Raw genomic sequence first — 16,008 nt, 5'->3', positions numbered from 1 at the left:
TTTTCACTTTCAATGTCTTTCTGAATACAGCAGTGCTGAGAGGAATAGACACCTATTCCTTTCTGAAATTATCCTAAGGTACCCTGAAGCCCAAGTATAAATATTTGAAAGGATACAAAGTTAAGAACCAAAACAGATCCCAGGGCGATAAACCCCTAAGAAATTGCAAACCAGGGTCCTGAACAAGATGATCCTAAAAAAAGATTACTTGGGGTGAGAAGAAAGCTGAATCATAGTAGATACCATTTACTGAATAAATTAATATATACATTATATACAGCAGATGTTTCTTAAGGGCTTTCATATACATTACTTCATGATCTTCATAGTAATTTCCCGAGTGATTTTTTTCCCCCAAATATAGAAATGAGGGGTAGAGGGATAACACTCCAGGAGTAAGGCACAAGTTCTGAAGGTGAGAACAAAAGGAGCACCTCCAAGGAGGCAGTGAATAGTACAAACTGGCTAAAGCATAAAGGAAGATGAAAGGGGAATAAGAAGAGATAAGACTGTAAAGAAAGGGTGGAATCAACAGAATCTGAAACGCCATGCTAGGCAACAAGGGTCACTAAAAGTTTCTGTGTGGTTGGATCTATGCTTCAGGAAAGTTACTCTGACAGTTACAGGGCCTAAACTAAGGTACTGAAAGAGCAATGGGAAGAAAAAGAAAACTGGAAGAAATTACTACAGAGACAGAATTGACAGAATTTGGCCCGTGTGACTCAGGATATGATGTTCTAACAACGGGAACAGCAAGCTGAACCGAGGACTAGAACTTTAGATGGGGAAAAGAAAAAAATATGCAAACTTTATCATTTATATCCACAACAACAAAAAAACAGTGAAGAAGAATCAATCGAATATGCACTTAAGAATATATACAGCTTCATTGTTGACAAGTTTAGTATAAAATTAAAATGTGTTATGCTATTTAATTATGCACAATAAGATAATCCTATATGTTAACATTTATAAGGTCTTTCAAATTTTCTTATAAAGTTCAATTTTTTTTTTTTAAAGATTTTATTTATTTATGTGACAGAGAGACAGCCAGCGAGAGAGGGAACACAGCAGGGGGAGTGGGAGAGGAAGAAGCAGGCTCATAGCGGAGGAGCCTGATGTGGGACTCGATCCCAGAACGCCAGGATCACGCCCTGAGCCGAAGGCAGACGCTTTAACGACTGCGCTACCCAGGCGCCCCCTAAAGTTCAATTTTTATTTCTACGACAAGATAAGAGGTACACATAAATAAACTGTTCATCAACAAAACTCTGAAAATATACTTTACCCAGTATCACTACAGCTTATGTTACAGCCCATACTTAACAGTACCACGTGCCAGCAGTACTAAGTCATCCAATCTTTTCACAACCCCTTTGAAAGATTAGAAAGACCATAATTCCAAACGTATAGAAGAGGAAACTAAAGCTCAGAAAGGTTAGGTGATTTCTAGAAAAGTTGCAGAAAACTATGCTTTCAACATGCTACACTACCATTTAGCATTCATTTGATTTCTATATATCTAATAAATACTTTGTATAGGATAAAGAAATCTTACATGAGAAGAACTGCCATAATCACACCTGACCTTCCCAAGAGTCTCCTATTCACCCTCTTCAAAGTATTAGGTGTTTGGTAACGAAAAGTGGGCGAGGTGCCTAAAAACTGCTGAGGAGAAAAAGGTTACGAAGCTATTTCCCTCCTTAGCTGTCACCCTGAAAGCACCACTGGGAAGTTATACATTTGTGATATTATTCAGGCACAGGATGAGAAATGGTACCAATAAGCAATGGTGACTGCTGGAGTATCTCCTACTCAGTAGGGTAGGGCTTTTCATGCATAATTTAAGATGATCAGATAACTAGATTGTCAGCAATTTTTCTCACTCCCAGTAAATGATAAATTATCTTTAAAATATATAATCTGAGATTCTATAATCTCATTCAACTGACAAATTGTAAAAAATCAACACACTGCATAATCCCTAACAGAAATCTGGTTCTGCTTAACAACAGGCACTATAATATTAACACGGAACCTGGAAGGTTAAAGAAATCAGGAATAATAGTTTCAGTAACATGAACTCCTATTCCATCGTAAAAATAAAGCACTGTGTAATCATCAACATGCCTAAAAGCAAGGTAATACCACTAAGGAGGCACTTGAGTGGGCAAATGGCTCCAGGAATCCAGCAGAGTTTAGAGGGGTAGCCTAGATGCAGTGAGCAAAGAACTTGTTTTGTGCCTATCAAACATCAACAATATACAAGTACAACTTTTTTTTTTTTAAGGTTTATTTATTTTAGAGACAGAGAGAGAGAGGTGCGGTGAAGGAGCAGAGGGAGAGAATCCCAAGCGGACTCCCTGTTGAGCACGGAGCCCAACGCAGGGCTGGATCCCATGACCCTGAGATCATGACCTGAGCTGAAATCAAGAATTGGACCCTCCACTGATTGAGCCACCCAGGCGCCCCTGCAAGTACAATTCTTGAGAAAGCATAAAGTCAAGGTTAAAACATAAACTCCAGGGCAACTCCTCAAAAATGTCCTAGTAGGTAAGATGCAACTCCTCAGTGGAAAAGTCTACAGAATATAATTAGGAGCCTCTTGCTTTACACAAGTCATATGCATGACAATTATCATACAGTTATCTATATTGCTATCATATTAATCACCTCTCACTGAAGTTTAGTCCAGAACAATAAGTTAGGAAACTACATAAAAAGGCAAGTTTTGCAAGATATTGCCAGAAGTGTCCATGGGTTATACAGATACGTCACCAAGTTGCAGGCAGGATCTTCCTGTAGTTTGTCTTACCCACTTCAGGTTTCACTTTTGAACGTGTGCTGATTCCTAAGCTCCCTACAGCCCCTTTCTCAAGTAGCAAACCAAACTTTGAAGCACATATGGTAGGAATCTCTCCTAGGATAGGCCAATGGTCCCTACAGCTACATGAAGCTTATTAGCAAGTCTCCTAAACTGACCAACAGAACCCAGTATGGCAAGCAAATGAAAAGCCAAGTGGTGGCAAAACTAAGGGCTACATGGATAGCACACAAATGGGACATGGTAGCTATTTCTGATAATGGCATCCTGGTGGCCCAAATGCAAAATGGGACTCATTATGATCTAGTACTTAAAAAAAAAAGTAGCACCCAGATATAAATAAATTGTACCTACAAATGTGCATGTACAAGTATATACATGTTATGTGTTCTAGGAGAACCATTTACATGCACAGACAAAAGCACATGAGCATAGTCAGGCAGAGAGAAGAGTAACATTTTTTGTAAATTCTCTAAACAGTATTTAAGATAAATTTTTACAGCATCCCAACATTCTACTTTTATTGACTATCCATTATATTAGACCATAACCAATTTAGGGATAATTATCAACTTCTTGATAAAAGAAATATACACATCAGTTCTTTTGAATATACCATCTGACAGGCAAATAGGAAAACAAACGGACAGTGACCTCGGTAACTTACAGACCTTCTGAAAACCTGGCTCTGACTTTTTAAACTCTGAGCAAAAAAACCTTTTTGTTGGCATACAATCTTTTTCATGAATTTGGATTAAATGAAATAATTTCCAAAGTATACTAACATAGTACGTGGAAAAGAACAAATATATTCAAAAATTTTTTTCACTTCCCCTATCCACTAAGAAAATTTTATATAAAATCGTTCAAATTCAAAACTAAGAGGTTCCTCACCATTCATACAAGTGTTATAATATTTTAAAGGATAAAAATTATTCTTTTTACCTCATTCCTCTGAAACACTGAATTTTTTAAAAAGTCAACTTTTTGAACAAAAACAATTGGTGAAAACAGGCAAAGTATATGGGATTTCACTATATTGCTCCTACAAATTTTTGTCTGAAATTCTATAAAAATAAAAGGTTACCAAAGAACCTGACAGAAAATTTGACTTTACTTCCGGGGCATTCAAAAAGTTACCAAGCCTAACATTTGGCTACCCTTATTTCTGTAGATAGGATAGTCTTCAACCGTAGAGCAAGAGAGCTTGGACTAAAATTGTACCAAATTCATTTACATATAGTCATTTTTCATAACATAGCTAATATATAAATACTCTATAGAAAATTAAACCATTATAAGCAAGGCTAATTCACTTTGTCCACTACTGAGGTAACCAACATTTTATCTCCTTTCAAACCTCTTTCTGTGCGTTTTCCCATATAACACGTAGAAAAGATAAAACACATACCATTCTAACGACTTGGTCCTTTCACTCAAATGATAGTCTTGAAGTTCTTTCCTGTCATACTCTGGACACACCTCATTCTTTTTAGCTGCTATGGAATATTTAACATATTATTTAGCCATTTTCCTACAATGCACACTTAAGTTGTCTCTATTGTTTGTTTCTCCAACAAGGCAACATTAAACACCTTTATATATAACTCTTTTGCAAATGTCCAAATGTTTCTGCAGGGTAGATATGTAGTAGAAATGCATAGGGAATATACATTTAGATTTTTAACAGATCTTGCCAAAATGCTCTCCAACACTGCTTTACCCATTTAAGTTCATAGCAACAGTGAGGAAAGTTACCTACTTCCCTAAACCCCCACCAAATACTGAAATTAACAAGCTTTCCTTTTTTCACAAAATCATAGCTTTTAAAAATTTGCATTCCCCTGATTTTTATTAAATCTTACCAGTATTTTCTTATGTTTACTGGCCTTTTTTACCTCTTTCTGTGAAATGTCTATTCATATCTTTTATTCTTCTAATGCCCTTATCCTTTTTAAAATCTGTATGAACTTTTTATATATTCTGGACACTAACAAATACAGAGGCAGTACAGCATATAGGTTAGGAGCAAGAGGTTGGACCCTGGAGCCAGCCTGCCCAGTTTGAATGACAACTCCACCAATCACTAGCTGTTTGATCTTGGTCAAGTTACTTGGTTTAGCTCTCTTGTGCCTCTGTTTCCCCACATGTAAAATGTGGATAATAAATGTTATAGAGTTATGATGAGGATGAAATTATTTAATGTGCCAGGGCGCCTGGGTGGCTCAGTCGGTTAAGCATCTGCCTTTGGTTCAGGACATGATCCCAGCCCCACATCAGGCTCCCTGCTCAGCGGGGAGTCTGCTTCTCCCTCACTCTCTCCCTCTGCCTCTCTCCCAGGCTTGTGCTCTCTCTCTCTCTCAGATAAATAAATAAATAAATAAATAATTTAAAAAAAAAGATTTATTTCATTTATTTGATAGAGAGACAGGCAGCGAGAGAGTGAAAACAAGCAGGGGGAATGGGAGAGGAAGCAGCAGGCTCCCAGAAGAGGAGCCTGATGTGGGGCTCGATCCCAGAACGGTGGGAGAAAGCCCTGAGCCGAAGGCAGACACTTAACAACTGAGCCACCCAGGCGCCCCAAAATATTTTTAAATAAATAAATAAATAATTTAATATGCTTAAAGGGCTTTAAAACAGTATCTGGCAAAGAATAAGTATTATGCAAGTGTTTTCTCTTTGTTAATAGGATTTACTGTAAATATTCTCTCACAATCTACTATTTGTCTCTTAACTCCTGTTTATAAATACTTATCTTTCCTCAACAAGTTCTTTTTCCATCTCTCTTCTAATATCAGAAATTATATAAGCAGATGAAACCAATAAACTGACTGCCCTCACTGGATCTCACAATCAACTTCTCAAGAATAAACGCAGGCATCAGCCAAAGCATCTAAATTTTTAAACATCCTTCCATTAAAAAAAATAGCTAGCTTCCTTATTGCATAAAGCATTTGCACAAATCAGTAAGACTGATAATCCAATAGAAAAAAAGGACAAACAAAATAAACAAGTTCACTAAAAAAAAAGGAAATAAAAATGGCCCTTAAAAATATGAAGAGATCCTCAAACTCATTCAGAAGAAGTGCAAATTAAAACTACGAATCAAATGTTCCTTTCCATCAGACCAGTAGAGATCAAGACGTTTTAAAATACACACTATGTGAGCAAAGAAACAGGCATTCATTCATTGCCAATGGGAACAAAAATTGCTATAGTTTCTGTGGAAAGCAATTTGGCACTGTCTTTCCAAAATAAAAATGTACACACCAATTCATCAATTTAACATCGAGGAATTTATCCTACAGACACAGGCACTCATATCAAAAATGACATAACAACAAGGTTATTTATTGCAATACTGTTTGTAATAGCAAAAAGTGGAAACAACCTACATGTCCATCAATAGGGGACTGGTTAAATAAACTGTGGTATATACAGATGATGCAATATTAAGCAACTGTTAAAAAAAAAAAAAAGAGGCAGCTCCCCATACGTACGGATACCACAAATCTTCAAGCTACTACTGCTAAGTGCAAAAAAAAAAAGAGGCAAACAACGTATATATTTTGCTACAATTTGTATGTTGGTCAGAGAGATCAATACTCCTACACTTATGTTTGTAAATATTTAAATAATCTCCATAAGCACAGACAAGAAACTGGTAATGCTTGCTAGTGGAGAGGGAATAACAGCTAGGGGCAACAAAAGTAAGAAAACTTACTTTTAAATGTATACTCTTTTGTACCTTTTCAGTTTTGTACCAGGTACTTGGTATTATCTAATCAAACAAATAAATAAATAAATCTTTTTAAAAAAATAATCAAATAAAACTCCCTGTGATCACACCACACTTTCTACTGGTACTCTTTAAATGGTCACACACAGGGGCTCCTGGGTGGATCAGTTGGTTAAGCGGCTGACTCTTGATTTCAGCACAGGTCATGATCTCAGGGTTGTGAGACTGAGCCCCGAGTGGAGCCTGCTTAAGATTCTTTCCCTCTCGGGGCACCTGGGTGGCTCAGTCGTTGAGCATCTGCCTTCGGCTCAGGGCGTGATCCTGGGGTCCTGGGATCGAGCCCCACATCAGACTCCTCTGCTGAGAGCCTGGTTCTTCCTCTCCCACTCCCCCTGCTTGTGTTCCCTCTCTCTCGCTGGCTATCTGTCAAATAAATAAAATCTTAAAAAAAAAAAAAAAAAGATTCTTTCCCTCTCTCTCTACCCCCACCCCTCCCCCCCCCAGAGCTCACCCACACTCTCTCTCTGTCTCATTCATACATACATACATACATACATACATACATAAATAGAAATGGTCATGCACAGCAGGTTGCTAACACTCGGGTAGTTTGTGGCTAGTCTGTTCAACTGGCAAAGGCAGAGGTTCTCCATCTTAGGGGTCCATTATCACTCCCTATGGAACATTTCTTTTTTTTTTTTTTTTTAAGATTTTATTTATTCATTCGACAGAGAGACAGCCAGCGAGAGAGGGAACACAAGCAGGGGGAGTGGGAGAGGAAGAAGCAGGCTCATAGCGGAGGAGCCTGATGTCGGGCTCGATTCCATAACGCGGAGATCACGCCCTGAGCCGAAGGCAGACGCTTAACCGCTGTGCCACCCAGGAGCCCCGCTACGGAACATTTCAAACTCAGAGATGTCCAAGTACCGCCCCAGAAATTCTGATTCAGTGGGTCTAGAGTACAGCCTGGGCATCAGAATTTTTTTAAGTTCACAGGTGACATCGATAGGCAGTCAGGACTGAAAACAGCTGAGTTATAGCATGACACAAATAGGTTAACAACCAGGCTCAATCTCCATCTAGGTCACAAGCACAGTTTCATCACTAATCCTAACCACTTCACAAAGTTCTTAAAAAGGGACCCCTCGGTGGCTCAGTCAGTCAAGCGTCTTCCTTGGACTCAGGTCATGATCATGGGGTCCTGGGATCCAGTCCCATATCAGGCTCCTTGCTCAGCAGAGAGCCTGCTCCTCCCCCTGCTTGTTCCTCCCCCCGCTTGCTCCTCCCCCTGCTTGTAGGTGCCCTCACACGCTCTCTCTCTGACAAATAAACAAAATCTTAAAAAAAAAAAAAAAAGGAATAGATGAGGGGCGCCTGGGTGGCTCAGTCGGTTAAGCATCTGCCTTCAGCTCAGGTTATGATCTCAGGATCCTGGGATCGAGCCCCACATTGGGCTCCTTACTCAGCAGGGAGCCTGCTTCTCCCTCTCCCTCTGCCTGCTGCTCCCCCTGCTTGTGTTCTCTGTCAAATAAATAAATAAAATCTTAAAAAAAAAAAAAAAGGAACAGATGAGAGTGTGTAGATGGCACAGTGAAAATGTATTACTACTACTGGATATATTACTACAGGCAATACAATCCTCATATATTAAATGTGGGACATTTGCAACATTCATACTAATGACGAATTCATTCTACCTAGCATTTCAGAAAGAACTTTGATAGTAATGGAATAGTGCTCAACAGGCACAGGCATTAACTGTGTAACACTTGGAATACCTGAGTGTCAAATTCTTCATTTGTAAAATAAGGGGACACAATATGTTCCCTATCTTCCAGCTCCAAACCTCAGCAATTCTCTCAAGAATACAGGTATCTAAAAGCAACTGCTGTTTAGTACAGATTGAAGGATAAACTAGTAAGAGCTTTTCCAAAAACATCCCATTCACAGCCTAGGCTCAATTCACAGTGCAGGGGGCTAATGTCCTAACAGACACTCAGATATTATGTACTGTTGAATAAGTTAATAGCCACAGAAAAAAATTTTTTTAAGATTCAAATTACCTAAAATCTTGGAAAAGTATTTCAAACCGTGCATCTTATACAAAACAGACATAGGAAAAACATTTTAGTATTAAAATAAAAGCATCTGATGTAATGTCTTAAAGCAAATGGCTCAATTTAAAAAGCAACTAAGACTTAGTGCTAGAAGGGATGTTAAAGACCACATCCAAACCTCTCATTTCACAAGTGAAAAAATAGGGAGTCTTTGGGCAAAGTTAAAGGATTTGCCCAAAGTCATTCTGTCATTAATGATATTCCTAGAACGAAGTCCACAATAACAAATTTGTCAATTATTGTTCATCGATGTTTGCATGTACATTGGTATAACATCATAAAGCATATTATTTTAGCTACTGATTTTTGATGACTGAGATAACACACAAAACCAAAGGCAAATCATAAAAAATTTCTTAATAATATGAAGTGTCTTAATTTACATTAAGTGATGACTGTACAACAAAACTGTCAGCAGCTCTTAAAAGAGAACAGAACTTTATTAGTAAATAAAACATGTAATCTGATATTATTGTCAAATAATCTCATAAAGCACATTAAAAAGGAAATAGGATTGGCATCTAAGATTAAAGGATAAAACGATAGTTTTATTTCAGCTACATTAGTTCCACAGTCTCTTAGAAGCTATTCAAAGAGTTCTAAGTTAAAAAAAAAAAAGAAAGAAAAGAAAAAAACAACAACTCTATGAACTCATTGAGGTTTACCTCCTGTCTTCCTCAGAGCAAATGATTAGCAGACTGCTCTGTGAACTTTTACAAAGAACTCTTTTCTCTCATTTCTATCCATCTGAAAGACGGATTCTTCCTCGCTCCTAAATAACTCATCATCTCATTTCAAATTTTTGACAATAATGAATTCTTAGTATGAACAAACCTTCAAGCAATCTTTCCCTCTATTAATTTATTAAATAACTCATCTAATTTCAAATATCTGATAGTAATAAATTCTTAGCATGAATAAACTTTTTAATCTCTCTCAATTCTATTGCAGGATCAATAAAATGTCTTGATTAATACCTTACTACTAAAAAATTCCAACCTTCCATGACAAATAAAACATTTACTGTATCAAGCACAATTATGAGATTTTTCTTTTCCAGGTCCAGGACCAATTAGTAACAATATTCATGGAATACAGTCAGGTAACGATATTCAAATATCCTAATAATAAGCACTCATGCATTTAGAAAAATGTAATCCTTTTCCTAATGAGGCAACTTTGGAATCCGTTCAAACATAAGCTCAATTGGCACTGTGATTTTGAAAGGGATGAACTTCCTGTCACAGACCCATGAAGTTTTCTTTCAACAATACTATCATCTTCTAGTTTATCCGTAAAATTTACAAAACAGTTTCACATCTAGTATTTCAAATCCTCCTCAGGATAACATAGTGAGAAGTAGGGCATTTTCTAAAGGCCTATTATGTCCCAGGCATTATGCTGACAGTGGGATAGTTTAAAAAAAAAAAAAAAAAAAAAGGAATAACTTCTACCCTGGAAGAGCTTGCAGTCTAATGGGGAAAATAAACAATTTCTATAAAATGTGCTAGAATAAGGACAAGGAATTACAACTCCCCAGCAGTACAAGGGCCTAACACATTCTCTCCAGTGATGGGGGTGGTGGTGCCCCGCCCCAAAGGTGGCTTTGGTCAGGAGATCACATGCAGCAGGCTTTTGAAGGATGTGTAGGAGTTCCCTGACATACGTATGGGGTGGAGGAAAGGAAAAAGACACTTCCAGGCAGAGGGAACAACAAGTACAAAATGGCTAGTGATGAAGCATTATTCCCATTTTAAAGATGAGGAAGGTAAGCTCAAAAGGTAAGCGAGCTGCCTAAAATCACATGACTAATAACTAACAATGTATGAAACAGAATACAGTCCTTCTGATTTTAATCAGCTTTGTACACCAGGAAATGCCAGTAAGCGTTGATAAGAACATCAGATAAAGATTAATTTTTATCTCCTATTTATTCCTTCCCAAGAGATGGTCCATGTCTGACCGAGCCCCTGGGGGGAAGGAGAGAAATGACTAGAGAAGGGGATTTATTTAATTCTCAAATCAATCTTGTGAGATAGGTATTTTTATTATATCCATTATACAAACAAGAATACAGAGGCACAGGGGCGCCTGGGTGGCTCAGTCAGTTAGGCATCCGACTCCTGGTTTCAGCACATGGGCACTCTCTCTAAAATAAATAAAATCTTAAAAAAAAAAAAAAAAAAAGAATACAGAGGCACAAAAAGGTTAACAGTTGGAAATTAAAAGAAGAAATTCAGGTAACTAACCTGACCAAGCTTCTAAACTCAAGCCCTTAACCAGACCCCACAGATCCTACTTTCCCAAAAAGCCCTATATCATTCAGTCTAGAGATACCAAGGAGACCAAGTGTGTTCTGGGACACATCATGATCCCACAGATCTCACACTGTACTGGACATCTCAATATTCAAACGAATCCTCAGATCTGGCTGGCGTACCAATCTGAGGAGACCAATCCTCAGATTCTGGTCTCCCCTGAGCAGGTAAACCCAGGAACAAGGTGGCATGGGCTCTTTCAGCAACATTCCTACATTCTGATTACAAACTAATTTCATTAGATAAAAGCAAACTTAACAAAAGGCCCTAACCAAAAAGACACTGTAAAATAACAGCATGAAGCTTGAATGTACAAAGAAGAAAGTTCCAATCCCTCTCTTTAGCTTGTATGTGGGGTGTTGGGGTGGGGGGCAATGCAAAAGTGCTTCAGGTACTAAGCATACCGGCCACTCACTGCATGGCAGTTCACACCAAAGGATGGAGTCTGTAGTAACTTAATTTCCTTTATCAAGAGTTCATTCAACAACTCTAGGACTTCAACAACCATACCTGCCTCTTAAATATTAGGGAAGCTGACCATTTGGAATGGCCATGGTTTCCTAGGGCACTAAAACGACCTCAGGGAATTGAGGATCAGCATAGAAGACAAAATATTGTCAGCAACACTGGATTTGCTAATGTTAGTTGATTGAAACTGACCACAAAGTGGGTTTCCAATCTGTCGATCTGGTTATTTCACCTTGTGAAGGATATAATAAAATTAACAAATACTGGAATGAAACCCCTAAAGAAGACTGTAGACTATTATCTCTAGGACTTTAAAGATAAATAAATCCAATCCATCCTCACTTTTTGCTGGGAGGATTTGGAGTTGAAGGGTCCTATCGCTCTACAAAAAAGGATGTTCCTTTGAGGCTCACTTTGAGCCCTATGGAGCTCTAACTCCCGAGATTAGAGGATCTCAAACAGCAGTCTGAAATCTCCCAGCACATCTCCAGTCTAGTGGGTACTATCAGGCTTTCCTCTGAGGTATCCCAGTATGGTGAAAAGGAAAGCTGACCTGGTTACCCACACCCTCAAGCTGCTTAGTATCTTCATTGTCAGAATCACCACCATCCCATTTCTGTGACTTTAGCACCTGCTAATGACTCCTCCAGCCCTCCAGCCCCCACCCTGTAAAACACACATGTCAGTTTCAGGGAAACAGAAAAAGGCATCTCTTCACAGGGTTCTGAAGGTCAACCAACTCTGGATTATACCAGCTAAAAGAAGGGCAAAGAAATGGACAGGGAGGTGAGGAAAAGCTTCATATATAAGTATCCTAATACATTTTTTTCTAAAAACCACATACTCAGTGACCAGAGCTATAAGCCAAGCAATTCCAAAAGCAAGAAACTGACTGAAATAACAAATATGATACCCCACTATGGGTAAAGTGGTAGTATCATTCCCAGCAACTGGATGATCAATCTCCAAATCTGGGTAGTGGGATTGTTCTAAGGCACAGAAACAAAGTTGTGTTTTTGTATTTGTAGGTCTGAGTTTCACTCACAGTGACATCTCCTATTGTGGTATCTTTGCTATGGAGTAGGTAAAGGTGCAGGGCTGCTAAATCCTTCTGGAAACAGCCCAACCCTAACTCTCAATTCCAAGATGTATGTATGTTCCATAGTATAACCTGCAGCTCTATAAATCAGTGAGGCTCCACTGGACAGTGCATAGCATCAAGTGACACTAAAACGTAAAAGTGGTAAAATTTGGAAAATTAGATCAAGGGGGCAACTCTGGCCCATTTATAGTTTTCCCAAATGTTAAATTAGATATATGTAAATATTAAATATAAGACTTAATCTGAATTTTGAAAAGATTTTATACCCTAGAAAGTAATTTTAATATTGGGAACTTAGATATAGACAAGATCTATTTCTCTGATGTCATTTTCCAGGTTTTGAGAACTGTACTCAAGATCTTAAGTTGCCTAGGACTACTTCTGGGAACAAAAAAATGAGAAAATTTAACATAACAGCCTCTGAGATTTAATAAAATCTCAGTACTTGAAGAGGGGAGCAACTTGAAAAGAGGAAAGGGAGAGAATCCAAGCTCAATTAATATCACTATTCAGGAAGAGGAAAATTTCACATCCTGTGCAACAAAGAGCATTGTTAGCCATTTTATTGCAATATATATTCGATTTTCTTCTTACAAAGTAAAAAGTACTCCTCTTACTAAGGGTTATTTACCTGAAAGATGAAGCACATTTCCATTCTGAGAATACTGAATAAAGAAAAATGATTTTTGACAAAAGCAAAAATAAGTTTTATTGATATATCTTACAAATAGCAAAAAAAAAAAAAAAGGCGTTTCCTCTGAATAAACTACTGTGAAAAAATTGTAACTCTGACTCCCAGTCACTTTTTAAAAACAAATGTCCAAATGACCGAATTCAAATGGTCTATTGTAACGCTCAGAGCTTCTGAGCAAAAATTTTGTATTAAGTCAGCTAATATGGCTCACTCACAAAAGTAACAAATGCACGAGAAGGAAAGGAATTAAGTGGGTTAAGTGCGGGCTGGATGACTGTGTTTTGAGACCTGCTCACAGGAAGCCACTACATCCTGTCTTAAGTCCCTGTCAGTCACACTGTCTCTCGATCCAAGTCCCCGCCGCAGCGAGGTGGGGCGAGTACAGGTGTCCGGGCCCGAGCCCCTCCCGGCGCGCTCACTTGCGAACACCCCGAGCGGCGGTCACCAGAGTCCCAGGGCGGCCTGTTTCCTCCAGCTCAGGGCGCCTTTTTCAACCTCGCACAGGCTCTTGAGCCCAGGAAGCAGGCAGCCCCCTCCCCTCGGGCCAGCCCCACTTCCCCGCCCTCCTCCTCCTCCTCCTCCGGCCGCGCCTCCCGTAATTACCGCTCCGCTCCCACCTCGGAGCCGCTCCCCGGCGCCCGCACCGCCCGGAGGCCTGCGTCCCAGGGCGGCCGGAAACTCCTCACGCCCCCGGCTCACGCCCCCGGCCTCCGCCCCCGGCTGGGGCGTCCCCACGTCCAGGCCGCGCCCCAAAGCCGAGCCCCTCAGGCCGGCGCTGCTCAGGGCGCCCCCTCCACGCAAATTCCCGGCTCTCCACTCCCTCCGGACAAGGACAGCCCCAGCCCACGCCGCCCCGTCGAGGCGACGCCTCCCCCAACACACCCCCCTTCCAGCCTCACCCGCGCGCCTCGCCCGGCCCCGGCACGGGCCCCGGGCATCGTCTGCCCAGGTCCCCTCTTCGCCCCGCGATCCCAGCACGGCTCGGTGCCGCCACCCCCGCGCGCCCGCCGCCCCCTCAGCCCCGCGGCGGCGGCCGCCGCCGCCGGGTGGGTCCCTTCAGCCCGGCCCCTGCTTACAGATCTTGCCCCGCAGGCTCTGCAGCACTCGGACTTCTCGACTGTCCCCGTCCCCGGCCTCGGGCTCAGCCGTCGCAGTCGCCGCCGGCGCCTCGGAAGAAGCCGCCGCAGCAGCAGGCGCCGCCGCCGCCATGGTGCCGCCCGGCCCGTGCCGCAGCCCCGCCGCCTGCGTAGCCGGCGAGGCGGAGCCCAGCGGCGGCCTGGGCTGGGGCGAGCCGCGCGTGGCCCCGCCTCCGGGCCTCAGACTGGCTCGCCCCGCCCCGCTTGTCCCGCCCCCGCCCCACCCGGGTCCCTGCAGTCGCCGCCCGTCCCCCACCCCACCCCCACCCTCACCCTCAGCCGCCCAGGCGCGAACCGAAGTCCTGGCTTTCCTGCTCTTTGCCCCATAAAAGCCCAGGCGCTAGACAAGTGCGGCTCCAAGTCGTGGCTCTGAGCAGCCCTGAAACCCCACGAGGGAAAACCCCAGCCCTCTCGAGATCCCCAAATGCTTCTGGGAATTAGGCTCCCCACCACAAGCCGACTTCCACAGCTTCTAACGCTCAAGGGAACTCCCTGTGGAAAGAAAACAGAATGGAATTTGACAGTTGAGAGACCTCAAAACTACCTTATTCAAAAAGAGCCAAGAGGTGTATTAGAGATTCCCCCAATAACATCCTCATGCTCCCCACCCGCAAGCCACACGACCACACACACGGATCTTCACTTTTAAGTAAGAACACTGCTCTGCAAAAGCTGGTTCAAAAAAAGAATCATAGCCCCCAATTACAACATGAGAGCAGCACGGGAGATCCTCCCATGGAAAAATTCTGAAGCTCTTACCACCGCTTGTGTATTTCGGAAACAGAGGGAAGAGGGATCGGGTCCCATCCCCTCCCGCCCCCATCAGGGGGCTTGCTAAAAAGTTGATTGACGCTAGGACGTTCGTAAATCTTTGACTAGTTGTTAGCTTTATTTCAAGGGAACTCTTCACAGTGAGTAAACTGCATGAATAATACCCTGGTATGAGATGAGAAGGATGATTTCCTGGTCTTGAGGTTGTTAACTGCACTGCCCTAAGAGGAAAGAAACTGTGACTTAATAGGCAGGGTAGTTGTTTTCCAGGGCAACAATAGGAATCATTCAGTCTGTCAACAAATATTTTTTGAGGGTCAGACTTAATGATAACCTCAGAGAGCCCCAGCCCTCCAGCCACTCAGTCTGGGACAGACACAGAAAAGGACAGAGGCACTAGAGAAAAGCCCTAAGATGAGGAAACTAGAGAGTCAGGGAAGGCCTTCCTGGGAAATGCACTGAGGAGTGAACTGAAGGTCAGTGGGGAGAGGCACAAATGTGCCAAGGAGGAGAAGTCACTTGTGCAAAGGCTGGACAGCCAGGAAGAATGGCCTTAGTCTGTGTCTGTCACTGAGGAGTGATGCTGCCATTTCCATGTGTGCTGCGGGGGACCTCTCAGGGATTTTTACACTTGTGGGAGAAGATGGACCTATGTCCTCTTATTTGGATGTTTTGCTGTCATGGCAAACAAAAAGCCCCAAAATGAACTCGCTATCTTCCTTTGCAAATCTGAGTTCACAGCCATAGTCTGTTATCCGGGCTAGAAACTTTGACTCGTTTTCTAATCCCTTGTCCCTGTCTGTTTTCAGCTGCCACACACTTCTGATTCTGCCAAAATT

At 41.5% G+C, this 16,008-nt stretch overlaps 1 protein-coding gene across 2 annotated transcripts in view; it reads right to left on the bottom strand.

Moving 5' to 3' along the window:
* The window catches only part of RASA2 (RAS p21 protein activator 2), a 117,845-nt gene extending 103,335 nt beyond the window's left edge, over positions 1-14,510 (bottom strand). For both annotated transcript variants that reach the window (XM_045791896.2, XM_045791897.2), the window contains exon 1: positions 14,339-14,510. In XM_045791896.2, coding sequence (XP_045647852.1) covers positions 14,339-14,471 — 133 coding nt within the window. In that variant the 5' untranslated portion in view covers positions 14,472-14,510. The remainder of the gene's footprint in view (positions 1-14,338) is intronic.
* Positions 14,511-16,008: the final 1,498 nt, after the last annotated feature.

This window comes from Ursus americanus, chromosome 20, assembly GCF_024610735.1.
Source record: "Ursus americanus isolate L20-20 chromosome 20, mUrsAme1.1.p, whole genome shotgun sequence".
NCBI classification, from domain to species: Eukaryota; Metazoa; Chordata; class Mammalia; order Carnivora; family Ursidae; genus Ursus; species Ursus americanus.
Note: the sequence above shows the minus strand (reverse complement) of the source record. Positions and strands in the feature narration are given on the sequence as shown.